General features: G+C 41.9%; 1 protein-coding gene across 5 annotated transcripts in view; it reads left to right on the forward strand.

The window, feature by feature from the left end:
• hivep1 (HIVEP zinc finger 1) overlaps positions 1-16672 on the forward strand; it is a 281381-nt gene that overhangs the window by 185473 nt on the left and 79236 nt on the right. For all 5 annotated transcript variants that reach the window (XM_059653660.1, XM_048559398.2, XM_048559377.2 and 2 more), the window contains one exon: positions 1438-1539. In XM_059653660.1, the coding sequence (XP_059509643.1) occupies positions 1438-1539 (102 nt within the window). The remainder of the gene's footprint in view (positions 1-1437; positions 1540-16672) is intronic.

Genomic DNA, 16672 nt, shown 5'->3' on the forward strand with positions numbered 1-16672 from the left:
AGAGGCAAAATATTTTAAAATTTGAGACTGGTCTCTTGAATGACCTAGATTGTATTAGCTGGATTAGAAAGCCTACAATCAATGTTTAATTTGTTGTTCTTGTTAGCAAGGCTACATCTGTTGTCATCTTGTGGAAGGCATGGAAAAACTTACAAGAAGATATTTTAACAATCTGTGAGAGTTGAGAATTGCCTGCACTAATGTAGCACTTGAGATCCATATACCAGTAAAAAGGTGGGTGGAGTATGCATTGTGCGTACTGCTCCCAAAATGGCAGTTGTATGTGTACCATAAAACCCCAGCTTTCGCATGAAAAGGAATCTGCTAAATGGGAATGCCTCAACTGTTCAACCGTAGGCCTCTTTCAGGATTGTGTTAGCCCAATAGGGAAAGGGAATGGGACAGTAACTTCCATATCTGCTAGTTTTGGGTCACTGCATCTAGTTTATATCCAGTGAAGTAACTTAAAATAATCACGTCCCCTTCCCTGATGTTCTTTAAATAGTCCAATGGGATGTCTTGAGAATTTGAAATCACTAGCTTTCTGCTCAGGTAAGAGTGCTACCACTGAATTAAGAATGATGCCTTTTAAATTGTGCGATTTTTTTTCCCCCAGTTTGTTCACTATTCACTGCAGGGTACTGATGTCTTCGGTGTTTTCCTCTTCCAGCTTCCACTTCCACATGAGAATAGCCTTTCTACACATGAGACCATAGACAATGAATGTTGACAACTGTTGACCTGTTTTGCATTATCATTGCAGATGACATTTTTCAGCTGACCAACAATCATTGAACTCAAACATGAATTTATCAGAACTGGTTATTGCTACTTGTTTGTTTTATTCTCTTACCAAAAATGACTTGTGTGCATGTGCAGTTATAAAAGGAAAATGTTGCCCCAAAAACGTGTTAGAACAATGTGCAGCTGTATTCCAAAGCCAGAATGAAAAGAAATGTGGCCAACTCCACTTTGTAGAATGAAGATTTGTTGCTATTTTCTGTTCTGAATCATTTCACACAGGATCTAAAGTGTATGGCGTTGCTTACATTCCTCAACCTTCTTATTTTTAAAACCAAAGTTTGGTGGCTCCTCACCCCTGTTTGCTGACGTGGCTTGTCTTATGGCCTTGTTGGAGTCCAGCACTGAGTGTGGTACCTGATCTTGATTTTGTAATGGAAGTAGAACTGATGATTTACCTAATAAGGATGCTCCATTTTGATGATTCCAATAGCGCTTATGCAGAGCTTTTCATTCTTGGTTTCATACTGGTCCTTGGTGTTAAATTATTGATTAAATGGACATTAAAAAGAAGTAGCGCTGTTTACAGAGCTGTTTGAATGTATAACAAAGTGATCAATTTCAATAGCTCAATATAAGGTGAAATGTGGACTCCCGTAGATGCTACTCCTACTGATATTTTATTTTCTTTCAAAGGAAACTTGACTAAGCACATGAAGTCTAAAGCTCATAGCAAGAAGTGCATGGAAATGGGAGTGGCAGTTGCTCCATTTGAGGATCACGATACTGATGAGACAGGTATGAACATATTATAATGAGGGCAGATTTTAATGCTGCCTTCCCAGTGGAATTTTGGCGAATGGGCAGTCAAAATAACTGCAGTGATTTACATACGTTGATAAGTCATTGTCTTTTGCATTATATTTGTGTTCTGTTCTTTTCAGGTGAGTGGTGCTCCAGCCATGGGACACGGGTCCCTTTCTTAAATTTGCAAGTCTTTCTCTGATTAGGCCATTAGGATCCAACTACAGTTTTAACTTGAGGCCTCTCAGGGAAACTGTTGTGGCTTCCTTGTCATTTCAACCTGGGGCCACGCAGATCTGTGATATAAAAGTCAGCCTTGATTGGTTGAGTGAGGGACAAGACTGACAGCTCAAAGTTCTGGGATTTAAATGTTTCAAGCAAGATAGAGAGGGATATAAAAGAGGTAAAGGAGTTCTGGTTCTGATAAGGGACAATATCTCAGTTGTACTGAGGGAGGACACCTTGGAGGACTCATCCAGTAAGGCCACATGGATAGAGCTCAGAAATAGGTGCAGTCATGTGATGGGATTATACTATGGGATTCCCAAAAACCAGAGGTTGATAGGATCAAATATGTGGATAAGTTATGGGAAAATGTAAAAACAACAGGGTTGTTGTGTGTGATTTTTAACTTCCCCTGTAATGACTAGGGCTCCCTTGGGTCTGGGGCTTGGATAGGGACATTGTGGTTAAATCACCACATGTTATCTTTAAATCATCACTTATTAAGATATTTCAGAGACAGTCAAGTACTGAAATAATGACTTAAACTCTATTACATGTAGCAACCAGAATAAGAGTCCCCGGGGTTGGTTAAGCTTCACACCTCACCTTGATGAGTGGTAGGATTTAGCTATGATTCCAAGCAACAGTGTCTGTCTCTGGAAGTATTTAGGGTTCCATCCTTGTATAGTGTTGGTCTTCTGAAGGCTTGTTAATGAAGGCTGCTGGTGTTTGATCCTCATACAGATTTTTTATCCCTCTGGTCTGTGATGTGATACTATTTATTGCCTGACAAATCTTTTGGAATTCTATGAAAATATTACGAGCAAGGTGGGCAATGAGGACCCAATATCTAGATTTCCAAAAGGCATTCTACAAGGTGCCGCACAAGAGGCTGCTACATAAGATAAAGATGCATGGCGTTAGGGGTAAAGTATTAGCAGGGATAGAGGATTGGTTGACTAACAGGAAGCAAAGAGTGGGGATAAATGAGTGCTGTTCTGGCTGGCAGTCAGTACAATCAATGACTAGTGGTGTCCCTCAGGGATCGGTGTTGAGACCGCAATTATTTACAATTTATATAGATGATTTGGAGTTGGGGACCACACGTAGGGTGTCAAAGTTTGCAGATGACACTAAGATGAGTAGCAGAGCAAAGTGTGCAGAGGACTGTGAAACTTTGCAGAGGAACATAGATACATTGAGTGAGTGGGCAAAGGTCTGGCAGATGGAATGCAATGTAAATAAATGTGAAGTCATAAATTTTGGTAGGTGTAATAATAAAAGGGATTATTACTTGAATGGTTAAAAAGTTGCAGCATGCTGCTATGCTGCGGGACCTGGGTGTCGTTGTCCATGAATCACCAAAGGTTGGTCTGCAGTTACAAGTAATTAGGAAGGCAAATGGAATTTTGTCCTTCATTGCTCAAGGGATTGAGTTTAAAAGCAGAGAGGTAATTTTGCAGCCGTACAAGGTGCTGGAGTACTGTGTGCAGTTTTGGTCTCCTTACTTGGGGAAAGATGTACTGGCACTGGAGGGGGTGAAGAGGAGGTTCACTAGGTTGATTCCGGAGTTCAGGGGTTGGTTTATGAGGAGAGACTGAGTAAATTGGGATTATATTCATTGGAATTCAGAAGATTAAGGGGGGATCTTATAGAAACATATAAAATTATGCAGGGAGTAGAGAGGATGTTCCCACTGGCAGATGAAGCTAGGACAAGAGGGCAGAGCCTCAAGATTAGAGAGAGCAGATTTAGGATTGAATTGAGAAGGAACTTCTTCACCTAGAGGGTTGTTAATCTATGGAATTCCTTGTCCAGTGAAGTAGTTGATGCTACTTCAATAAACGTTTTTAAAGCTAAGGTAATTTTCTTTAAACAATAAAGGAATTAAGGGATATGGTGACAATGCAGGTAAGTGGATCTGAGTCTATGAAAAGATCAGCCATGATCTTATTGAATGGCAGAGCAGGCTCGAAGGGCTGAAAAACCTACCCCTGCTCCTAGTTTTTATGTTCTTAAGAATCTTTAGATTCTTTCATCCAAATTATTGACTACACTTCTTGAAACCATGAAATCTGCAGCTTGCCGCCTTATTAGCAGTAACTTTTCTATTCCTCGTTACGTTTAGCATTGACTATCTGTTTGAGAACACAGCTTTCTTGCAGTTAACTCCTTAAATTCTTCTGCAGGACAGTCAATTATCCTTGTGGCATGTGTGGTCAGTTACCAAACAGATGTCAAAACAGTTTTGTTCATATAAGCCTTCATTCCTCCTTTTCCCAGACAAGGCTAATTGATTTCAATTCCTGTTTAAGTTTGTCCTTGTCTGTTAGTAGCATATTCCGGACGGAGTTATTGCTGCTTCTTTCCGTGTGTAACAGTTTATCTGTGTTCATTCTTTCAATATGTGAACAATTATTAAAGCTCTGAAGCCTATAGTGTCATGAGGGATTTGTTTGGTGTGGCCAGAACAATTTTTTTGGAACAATATGACAGTAATGTAAAATTAAACATACAAGACCTGGTATTGGCCATATGATTGAAATTTCATTTTGGGAGCAGTGACAATAATTCTAAAAGTTTTAAGTTACTTTTGAATAATATTGAGAGTAGTCCTTGGGTGAAAGTACTAAACTGGGGCGGGGGGAAACTAACTATTTAGTCAGGAACTGGGGAATTTAGATTCGGGGCAGCTATTAAAGGGTAAATCCACATCTGGCATGCAGGAATCACTTAAAGGCCAGTTGATTAGTGTTTAGACCCAGCATGCTTTTGTGAAAATGAAGGATAAGGATGACAAGATTCAGGAACCTTGGATGATGAGAGAAATTGAGAGCTTCGTCAAAAAGAAGAAGGAAGCATACGTGTGGTTTAAGAAACTGACCAGAGAGAGCCCTTGAAGAATGCAAAGGTAGCAGGAATGACCTCAAACAAGGTCTTAGGAGGGCTAAAAAGAGCCATGAAATATCCTTCGCAAACGGGTTTAAAGAAAATCCCAAGGCTTTTTATACATATATAAGCAGCAAGAAGATACCTAGGGAAAAGGAAGGCCCACTCAAGGACAAAGGAGGAAATATATTCATGGAGCCAGAGGAAGTGGGTGAGGTCTTGCATCAGGATTCATAAAGGAGAAGGACGTATTGGATGGTAAGACTTGGGAGAGGTATGTTGATTATTCTAGGGCATATCGATTCTAAAAACAGAGGTGATGCTGGTGGTTTTGAAAAGCATTAAAATAGAGAAACCCTCAGAACCTGATGGATTCTATCCCAGCATACTGAAGGAAGCAGTTGAAGAAATTGCCGGGGCGTTGTACGAATTCTTTGTACCTTCTTTAGTTATAGGAGAGCTCCCAGAGGACTGGAGAATAGCCCACATTGGCCCTTTGTTTAAGAAGGGCAACGGGGATAATCTGGGAAATTACATGTTGGTGAGCCTTTTGTCAGTGGTATGGAAATTATTGGAGAAGATCCTTATGGATAGGATTTATTCACATTTTGTGTAAGGAGGGTCATGTCTCAAACTTGATTGAGCCCTTTGAGGAAATGAGGAAGATACCTAATGATGGCAATGCAGTGGATGTTGTCTACACAAACTTTAAGCATGGCCTTTGCAAAGTATCTCATGGCAGGCTGATATGAAATTTGAAGTCACGTGGGATCCATGGTGAGCTGGTAAGATGGATACAGAACTGACTTCAGGGAGTTGTGATGGAAGGGTGTTTTTCTGACTGGAGATCTAAACCAGTGATGTTCTGCATGGATCGGTTTTGGGAATACCGTTGTTGTTTTGTACATATAAATGATTTGGAGGAGAATGTAGGTGGCCTGATCTGCAAGTTTGCAGGTGACGCAAAGATTAAAGGATCTCCGCGTAGCGAGGAGGATTACCAGAGAATACAGCAAGATGTAGATTGGCTGGAGACTTGAGTGGAGATTTAATAGATGGAGTTTATTCTGAACAAATGTGAGGTAATGCATTTAAAAGATCTAATTCAGGTGGAAATTATACAGTAAATAGCAGAGCCCTTAGTGGCATCAAATTACAAAGAGATATAAATGTACAGGTCCACAGTTTCACTAAAAGTGGTAACACAAGTGGATAGGGTTGTCAAGAAGGCGTATGGCATGTTTGCCTTCATCGGTTGGAACATAGAGTACAAAAAATTAGTAATGTTGCAACTGAGTAGAACTTTACTTAGGCCACACTTGGAATATTGTGTACAGCTCTAATCACCACACCATCAGGAGGATGTGAAAGCTTTGGTGAGGGTACAGAAACATTTCACGAGGATGTTGCCTGGTTTGGAGGATATTAGCTATGAGGAGAGATTGGACAGACTTGGTTTGTTTTCACTTGAATATTGAAGGATGAAGAGCAACCTGATAGAAGTTTACAAAATTATGAGAGGCACAGATAGATTAGATGGTCAGAATCTTTTTTTCCAGAGTAGAAATGTCAATTACTAGGGGACATAGGGTTAAGGTAAAAGGGAGTAAGTTTAAAGGAGTTGAGAGTGGCAAATTTTTTTTTACACAGAGGGTATGTGCCTGAAATGTGCTGCCAGAGGAGGTGGTGGAGGCAGATGTAATAGCAACGTTTAGGAGGTATCTTGACAGGTACATGATTAGGAACGGAATAGGGGGAATATGGACTACATAGAGACAAAAGGCATCAAGTGTTGGTACAGTCAAGGTGGGCCAAAGGGCGTGTTCCTATGCTAGAGATAATGGGAACTGCAGATGCTGGAGATTCCAAGATAATAAAATGTGAGGCTGGATGAACACAGCAGGCCAAGCAGCATCTCAGGAGCACGAAAGCTGACGTTTCGGGCCTAGACCCTTCATCAGAGAGGGGGATGGGGGGAGGGAACTGGAATAAATAGGGAGAGAGGGGGAGGCGGACCGAAGATGGAGAGTAAAGAAGTTAGGTGGAGAGGGTGTAGGTGGGGAGGTAGGGAGGGGATAGGTCAGTCCAGGGAAGACGGACAGGTCAAGGAGGTGGGATGAGGTTAGTAGGTAGCTGGGGGTGCGGCTTGGGGTGGGAGGAAGGGATGGGTGAGAGGAAGAACCGGTTAGGGAGGCAGAGACAGGTTGGACTGGTTTTGGGATGCAGTGGGTGGGGGGGAAGAGCTGGGCTGGTTGTGTGGTGCAGTGGGGGGAGGGGATGAACTGGGCTGGTTTAGGGATGCAGTAGGGGAAGGGGAGATTTTGAAACTGGTGAAGTCCACATTGATACCATATGGCTGCAGGGTTTCCAGGCGGAATATGAGTTGCTGTTCCTGCAACCTTCGGGTGGCATCATTGTGGCAGTGCAGGAGGCCCATGATGGACATGTCATCAAGAGAATGGGAGGGGGAGTGGAAATGGTTTGCGACTGGGAGGTGCAGTTGTTTGTTGCGAACTGAGCGGAGGTGTTCTGCAAAGCGGTCCCCAAGCCTCCTCTTGGTTTCCCCAATGTAGAGGAAGCCGCACCGGGTACAGTGGATGCAGTATACCACATTGGCAGATGTGCAGGTGAACCTCTGCTTAATGTGGAATGTCATCTTGGGGCCCTTGTCCCCCTGTCTGCTTTCCGGAGAGACCACTCTCTCCGTGACTCCCTTGTTCGCTCCACACTGCCCTCCAACCCCACCACACCCGGCACCTTCCCCTGCAACCGCAGGAAATGCTACACTTGTCCCCACACCTCCTCCCTCACCCCCATCCCAGGCCCCAAGATGACATTCCACATTAAGCAGAGGTTCACCTGCACATCTGCCAATGTGGTATACTGCATCCACTGTACCCGGTGCGGCTTCCTCTACATTGGGGAAACCAAGCGGAGGCTTGGGGACCGCTTTGCAGAACACCTCCGCTCAGTTCGCAACAAACAACTGCACCTCCCAGTCGCAAACCATTTCCACTCCCCCTCCCATTCTCTTGATGACATGTCCATCATGGGCCTCCTGCACTGCCACAATGATGCCACCCGAAGGTTGCAGGAACAGCAACTCATATTCCGCCTGGGAACCCTGCAGCCATATGGTATCAATGTGGACTTCACCAGTTTCAAAATCTCCCCTTCCCCTACTGCATCCCTAAACCAGCCCAGTTCATCCCCTCCCCCCACTGCACCACACAACCAGCCCAGCTCTTCCCCCCCACCCACTGCATCCCAAAACCAGTCCAACCTGTCTCTGCCTCCCTAACTGGTTCTTCCTCTCACCCATCCCTTCCTCCCACCCCAAGCCGCACCCCCCGCTACCTACTAACCTCATCCCACCTCCTTGACCTGTCCGTCTTCCCTGGACTGACCTATCCCCTCCCCCCCTACCTCCCCACCTACACCCTCTCCACCTATCTTCTTTACTCTCCATCTTCGGTCCGCCTCCCCCTCTCTCCCTATTTATTCCAGTTCCCTCCCCCCATCCCCCTCTCTGATGAAGGGTCTAGGCCCGAAACGTCAGCTTTTGTGCTCCTGAGATGCTGCTTGGCCTGCTGTGTTCATCCAGCCTCACATTTTATTATCGTGTTCCTATGCTGCCCTGTTCTTCTTTGTTTGTTTCCTTGTGGGCCATGAGGAACTGGATATCTCTTCCAGTTTTCCATGGGGAACCAACGGACCTACCCTGCTGAAGGTTGTTCTCCTGACTCGTCTCTAAGTGCTTAATTTACTAAAAATTAGGTAGCACATTCCAAGCTACACTTTCCTGGGCTGTGTATTGCAGCACCAAAAATGCACTTCTACACCTTGACATGATAAAATTGACGCCTTTATCTCAGAATAATAAATGAATATTCACTGGTGGAGGTGGAACAACAATATGATGCGATTATCAGCCGTTCACTGAGAAGAGAGTGACACCCAGAATTTTATTGAGGGCTTTTCCGATCTACATTAAATGGTAAGACTCTTAGGAGCATTGATATTCAGAGAGATCTTGGAATGCTAGTCCAAAGCTCCCTGAAAATGCCAACACTAGTGGATAAGGAGACAGGGAAGACTGCAGATTCTTGAAGCCAGCAGGTCAGACAATAGGAATCCTGACGACAGGTTTTGGCCCAAGACGAAGGGTTTTGGTCCAAAACATTGACTTTCCTGCTCTTCTGCCTTCTGACCTGCTGTGTTTGGCCAGCTCCACGTCTATTAACACAAGTGGATAAGACTGCCAAGAAGACATAAAACCTGCTTGCCTTCATTGGTTGGGACATTTAAGTATAAAAATTAGAAAGTTATGTTGCAACTGTAAAAGGCTTTAGTTAAGCCATATTTGGAGTATTGTGTGCAATTCTGATCATCACACCACAGGAAGAATGTGTAGGTTTTTGGGGAAAATTGAAAAGAGATTTACCAGGATGTTGCCCAGATTGGAATGCATTAGCTATCAGGAGAGGTTGGACAAACCTGCCTTCGGGAGCATAGATTCAAGTTCAGAGGGAAAAAGCTTAAAGGAGATGTGCGAGGCAAGTTTATTACACAGAGGGTGGTAGGTGTCTGGAACACACTATCAAGGAAGGTGGTAAAAGTAGAGTCTATAGCAATGTTTAGGGTGAACAGGCAGTGAAAAGAGGAGTATGAACCATGAGCAGGCCTTTGGGATTAGTTTAGAATAGCATCAAGATTGGCACAGACATAGTGGGTTGAGGGACCTGCCCTTGTGCTGTACTGTTCTTTGTTCTATGTAACCACCTTAACTTGGCAGAATATCAGCAGAAACTTCCTTTAAGCTACATATGCAAGGTTTCCACTATTCTCCTGGCAAAGGAGGACGGTGATAGGTGTTCTTAGTTTGCTGAATGATTTGCAGTAATGCTCCCTTTGTTCATCTTTGAGTTTGTTACTGTTTTTATTATTTATCAGAAATAAGTGTTGGAAGCTGAATTTTTAAGCTTGTCGATGAAATTTGGAACTTGCCTTCATTCATAGGTTTTAATTACACTTGATCAGAGAGTAGCAATTCAATATATCAGGTTAGTCAAAACATGCAAACGATGTATAATGTTTGCCATCACAATATTAGAGAGTGTGATGAGATAGCCGTGGGCTTCAAAGCAACGTAGATAGAATGGTAAAGTGAGTAGAATTATGGCAGACGGGAAGTGTGAATTCCTCCATTTGTACTTTATTTGACATCACTGCTATGCAGTGTCTTGGGGCATGTTACTTTGTTAAAGCCACTGTTAAAATGCAATTAGTTTTATTATTATAAAATTTGTTTCTTAGAATGTTGAGGTAAGAAACAAATGTGTTCATATTTATGTTCACTGTCTAGTGTGTGAACTGCTTTGACTGGATTAAAATTTGTTTTCACGTTTCACATCACTTTACGTATAGCATGTGAATTGCTTTAAATGTACGAAGAAGACTTTTGTCCCATCAAATGCACCTCTTCTGTAAAAACTGCTTACTCAACTATATCATCTAGTTTTTCCGGCCAATGTGCCATTTAATATTATAATTATTTGCCTGTTCTCAAACACTATTTCATCAATCTCAGATTTGCTCAAAATCCCCACCCTCAGCTCTTTAGTCATCACCAACTGTAGCCCAGTCTACATTTTCTTTCTTTTTGGAAGTCTTTAATATGTTTCTTGGACAATGTTAGACATGGTCCAAAGTCCCTGTTGTCATTCAGCTTAAACATACAACAGTGTTTTGTCCTCAGATGCACCATTTAAATTTTGCAGCATGCTGCCCACTGCACATTTCTGTCTGTGTTGAAACATCTATCTTCTCCTTCCCACCACGCCACTCCCACACCAAACCACTTTTTACTTTAAAGGCACTAATGTGCACAGAAGACTATAATTTGGAGTGTACCATGTTTTGAAATAAATGGACTGTTCACGAGAGTGGATGTGAGACTCTGTAGCAAACCTCAATGCCAAAAATACGAATGTTTGGACAGCTTGTGGGGTGGGAGGAGAGGGGAAAGTGGGAAGTTGGTGGGAATATGCAACTGTGATTATGTGAGCAACAGACATGGGAGGGAATCTGTGATTGAAAGAACAAAAGCTTGAGTCGGAGTGGGGATTGTTTATCTGACTGTAAACAGTCTGCTGTCAGGAGGTGAAAAGACTGTCAAGGAAACCCAGGAGTGACTGAGCTACAGAGGATGAAAATGCTTTAGATTCTTAAGCCAAAGTTTATTGGAGAAAATGCAAACATTTCCCAATACCTATTTGCAAATTAGAGAGGAAACGTACTGACCTGACTAAAAGTGATTGGGTTCGCCAAGCACGAGTGAGCTTCTGCTTTGCAACATAGAGAATCCTTTAGTCCAGTTACATCTACTATTCAAACACTGTGATACAGCTTGATTTTTCTCGAGGTTCTTTTCCTTTATATGTGTCATCATCACACTTACTACAGTGATTTATTAAATAAAACTACCAGGTGGCCTTGCTGCCAGCCTGTTGTCAAGTTAAAATCAAGTACAGTTTGTATTCATTTGTAATCTTCCCTGATCGTCCTCCAGTCATCCTTTCTCTTCCCCACCACACCCTTTTTCTATCTTGTCACCCATTTGCATTTTGACTTCCACTGTCTTCATCTGTATAAGTCCTTACCTATGGATTTAGCTTGAATTCGATACCACCACACTCAGCCTTCATTCTTCTGTGCAATTCCACAAGAGAGATATTGGTATAAAATGTTTGTGATTATCTCAATACAATCAAGTTTCGGAACCAAGAGGTTATGGTGAAGCTGTATAAAACTCTGGTGCGGCCGCACTTGGAGTATTGTGTACAGTTCTGGTCACCGTATTATAAGAAGGATGTGGAAGCTTTGGAAAGGGTGCTGAGGAGATTTACTAGGATGTTGCCTGGTATGGAGGGAAGGTCTTACGAGGAAAGGCTGAGGGACTTGAGGCTGGTTTCATTAGAGAGAAGAAGGTTGAGAGGTGACTTAATTGAAACATATAAAATAATCAGAGGGTTAGATAGGGTGGATAGGGAGAGCCTTTTTCCTAGGATGGTGATGGCGAGCACGAGGGGGCGTAGCTTTAAATTGAGGGGTGAAAGATATAGGCCAGATGTCAGAGGTAGTTTCTTTACTCAGAGAGTAGTAAGGGAATGGAACGCTTTGCCTGCAACGGTAGTAGATTCGCCAACTTTAGGTACATTTAAGTCATCATTGGACAAGCATATGGACGTACATGGAATAGTGTAGGTTAGATGGGCTTGAGATCGGTATGACAGGTCGGCACAACATCGAGGGCCGAAGGGCCTGTACTATTCTATGTTCTATGTTCTATGTTCTATGATGAAAAAGCAGGTTGAAGTTGGTTGCTTTCAATTTGCTGACAAACTTGCATTCTGTGATTTCCTGATCAACGCACCTCTGCTGCCCTACAGTTATACATGCAGATGTGATGAATGTTTTCTGTAATAATTGGTGTTGCAAATGTCAAACTACATTTTGTGGTAACTAGATTCAAAAATAGTCTTGAACGTTTTAATCAAATTTGTTTCTAGTCTGTTTTCATGCTATGTTTTTGGCAATTGGAAATATTATTCTGGGTCCATACACATTTGACGCAGCTGCATTAACAACAGCAAATATTGGAATATCAAGCTAATCAAAATGCACAACTGTAAGGAACCCATCAGATTACTCATTTAATTTAAAGAAAAGGATAACTTCTCATGGGTGAGTTCCATTGTGCCTGATATTCAAATTTTTTGCATGCTCTGCTCCAACTGGATGCGCAACCAGGTAAATCTTTCCACTATATGTTTTCAGTTGCAATAGAATTACATTTTAGCTGGCTGTTACTCTATTACGTATGGACATGAGGCATTTAGAAGTATACTTCTATACCTCTAACAAGACTTCCTATCTTCATACACATTCCCTTTGAAATAAAGGCTCATCTTCCATTTGCCTTCCCTGTTACCTGCTGAACTCACACAGTATCAAAAGGTTAAGCTACAAGAGGACTGCCGAGGCTCTGTGTGCTGAGCTTTCTGCAGTCTTTCTTCATTTAAATAATAGAGTCATAGAGGTCCACAGCATAGCAAAAGGCCCTTTTGGCCCAACAAGTCTACACTAGTCAAAACTAACCTCCTAACTATTTGAATACAATTTTCCAGCACTTGGTTCTTAGTTTTGTATGCCTGAGCATTGCAAGTAAACATCTAAGTACTTCTTAAATGTTATGAGGGATTCTGCTTCTACCACCCTCACAGACAATGATTTCTAGATTCCTGCACCCTTTGAGTGAAAAAAATCTCACTCACATCCTCTCAAAACCTCCTGCCATGAAGGAGAAAAATTCCTTCCTGTCTCCCCTGGAGTACTGTGTGCAGTTTTGGCCTCCAAATTTGAGGAAGGCCGTTCTTGCTATTGAGGGAGTGCAGTGTAGGTTCACAAGGTTAATTCCCAGAATGGCGGGACTATCATATGTCGAAAGATTGGAGCGACTGGGCTTGTAGGCACTTGAGTTTAGAAGGATGAGAGGGGGTCTGATTGAGACGTATAACATTATTAAGGGATTTGGGACTCTGGAGGCAGGAAGCATGTTTCTGCCGATGGGTGAGTCCAGAACTAGAGGACACAGTTTAAAAATAAGGGGTAGGCCATTTAGAACAGAGTTGAAGAAAAACTTCTTCACCCAGAGAGTGGTGGATATATAGATTGCTCTGCCCAGACAGCAGTGGAGGCTAACTCTCTGGATACTTTTAAGAAAGAGATGGATAGAACTCTTAAAGATAGTGGAATCAAGGGTTATGGGGATAAAGCAGGAACAGGATACTGATAGTGGATGATCAGCCGTGATCATAATGAATGGTGGTGCTGGCTCGAAGGGCCGAATGGCCCACTCCTGCACCTATTGTCTATGGTCTGTACTTCTCATGATTTGATGTATGTCAATCGTGTTCCACCCCAATCTCCTCTACACCCTCGTCAGGACAATCACATCCTATAAAATAATATGGATTCTAGAAGTGCACAGAATACTCTACTCTAGCTGTGCCAAACCAGCATTTTGTACAGTTCTAGCATAACTTCCCTTTCTTTAAACATTGTGCTTGAACTAATAAAGGCAAGTGTCCTTATGCCGCCTTCACTACTTAATCTATCTGTCCTGCTACTCTTAAGGGATCAGTTGACATGCATACCAAGGTCCCTCTAATCCTTGGTGCTTTCCCAGGGTCCCACCATTCACTATATATTCCTTTACCCTGTTTGTCCTGCTAAGTGTGTCACCTCTAATATATCCTGATTGAATTCCGCTTACCACTGATCAGCCTGTCCGTATCCTCTTGCAGTTTAAGGCTGTCCTCAATATTTGCTACTCTACCAATTTTTGTATTGTCTGTGAATTTGCTGATCATACCTCTTACATTCCAATCTAAATCATTCATAGATAAATCATAAATAATAATGACTCAACACTGACCCCTATTGGACTCCATTAGACCCAGACTTCTACCAGCCTGAAACTCTTCCCAGTCAGCTAATTTTGGATGCAATTTGCCAAATTTCCTTGAATTCAGTCTTCTTTGCGGGACCTTATCAAAAGCCTTGAAGTCCAAATAGACAATATCAAAAGCTTTGTCCTCATCGATGCATCTGGTTACCTCTTCAAAAAATTAAATCACATTGGTCAGACATGACTTCCCCTTAACAAAACCATGTTAACTGCCCTTGATTAATCTCAGCCTTTCCAAATGCAGATTAATCATGTCCCTCAGAATTGCTTCTAATAGTTTCCCCACACTGAAGTTAGACTGACTGACCTGTTGTTTCCTGGTTGATCCCTTGCTCCCTTCTTGAAAAATTGTTCCAATTGGCTGTTCTCTGGTGCTCTGGTATTTCTCCTATGACCAGAGTAAAATAGAAAATGTTTGCAACTATCTCTGCTATTTCCTCCTTTGCCTCACTCAATAAATGGGATACATTTCACCCAGCCCTGGATATTTATCTACTTTTGTGCCTGCCAGACCACATGTGGTCTCCTTTCTGTCTGTGCTAATTTCTTTAGTCATATCACAGATCTTCTCCCTGATTTCTATATTCATGTCATTCCTCTCATGAGTAACCACTAACCCAAAGTATTCATTTAGAACCCTACCTTCATCCTCTGACTCCATGTTCAAATTCCCTCTGTAGTTCTTAATAGACCCTACTCTTTCCCTCATTATACTTATACCCTTAATGTGTCTGTAAAACAACTTGGGATTTTCCTTTTATTTTTCTGTGAAATTGTTTCCTCTTCCCTTCTAGCTCTCCTCATCTTTTTAAGGTATCTTTTGCACGTTCCATACTCCTGTAGGGCTTCTTTGTTCTCAATGTCTGGCATAAGCCTCCCTTTTTCTCTAAATCCGATGCTTTATATCCTTAGATATTCAGGTTTCACAGGATTTGAAGGACCTGTCCATTTTCTGTATTGGGACATGTTGGCCCTGTACTCTCCATACTTCCTTCTTGAATATTTCTCACTGTTCTGTGAGAGATTTACCTGAAAGTATCTGCTCTCAGGTCACTCTGGCCAAATCATATCTGATCTTATTAAAATCATCTTTCTACTGTTTACTTTGAAATATTCTATACAGACACTTTGACCAGATTGCTACTCATTGAACGTGTTTACCCAGCTGCGGTTACTGTATGAGACAAAGGACTGGTTCAAATAGTTTTATTCAAATGCTCATAAGTTAAAGAAAGTAACTCTTAGACAAATTACGTTAACTTTTCCCAAACTAAGCTGACTACCCATTCAGATGAATTTGATTGGGCTGCTGGATCCATTTCGCTACATCAACAGGGTGTTCGGTCTCCTTAGTATGAAAATGGGTCTCGCATGGAGACTTCATTGAGGGAATGACCACAAGGTGGCCCTTATTCCCCCTTTATGAACCCCTCTGGAATGTCCCGTGACTTCAGCCAATGGAGTCACAAGACGAGAGTCACAGCACTCAATGAGGTTAGGCTTGGTCATCCTGTGTGTACCCGTTCCCTTTCTAAAATATGGTGCTACGGGGTCTGGCTGAAACTTATTAAGAAGTCCAGGTAGACTGTCAATTGCATTCCTCTCATCGACATATCTGGTCACCTCTTGGGAAAAATACAAGCTATTTCATCAGATGTGACCTCCCTTTAATAAAATCAAGCTGACTATTCTTGAATAATCCCCCTGCCTCTCCAAGCACAGATTAATTCTGTCCCTCAGAATTGCTTCCAATAGTTTGCCCACCACTGCAGCTAGACTCAATGGACTATAGTTTCCCAGTTAAACTTTTTACTCCCACTGCACTCTGTTATATGCAAGTGACCCAAGGGATTGAATTAGCACAGTACAAATGAATTTCATGTTGTAGTGAAATGCTCAGAGTTTGTACAAGTCATTTCTTTTTCCAACAGTTAGGAATAGAAACTAGATGAAAGGCAAGTGTCTAACCCGTGTTCTATTTCTTGAATGTTAAGAAGTATAGTTCAAGCATTTTTCTTAACAAAGTACAACGTTAGTCCTATAATTTACTTTGTTATTCTGTGGTATATAAAAAGACTGAACGTCATCCATTTTTGTGGACACTATGTGTGTAAATCGGGAAAATCTCAATTTTAGTTGCATTGGAGAACATTTCTAATATACACTGCATACAAAGACTTTAACAGCTTGTACTTTTCTCCCTTTGAAAAATATTAGTCACATTGAAAGGTGTTACTTAACCCAGAAATCTCTCAATAGTAGTTTAAATTAATTAAGTTCTTAGAAAAAAAACTGAAAAAGAAAGTTGCAAGGTTCAAGAGTAAACTGGGTTATCAACCAGTTAGAAGAAGTCAAAACTAAATGATGAGGAAATTTGATAAAGAAAATTAGGAAAGCTAATTTCATTACTCTGAGTGAGGGGATATGTATTTGTCATCACCACAGTAAAAATGGGTAATGGGATTATTTTGCTCAAAGGTA

Source organism: Stegostoma tigrinum, chromosome 2 (assembly GCF_030684315.1).
Source record: "Stegostoma tigrinum isolate sSteTig4 chromosome 2, sSteTig4.hap1, whole genome shotgun sequence".
Taxonomy (NCBI): Eukaryota; Metazoa; Chordata; class Chondrichthyes; order Orectolobiformes; family Stegostomatidae; genus Stegostoma; species Stegostoma tigrinum.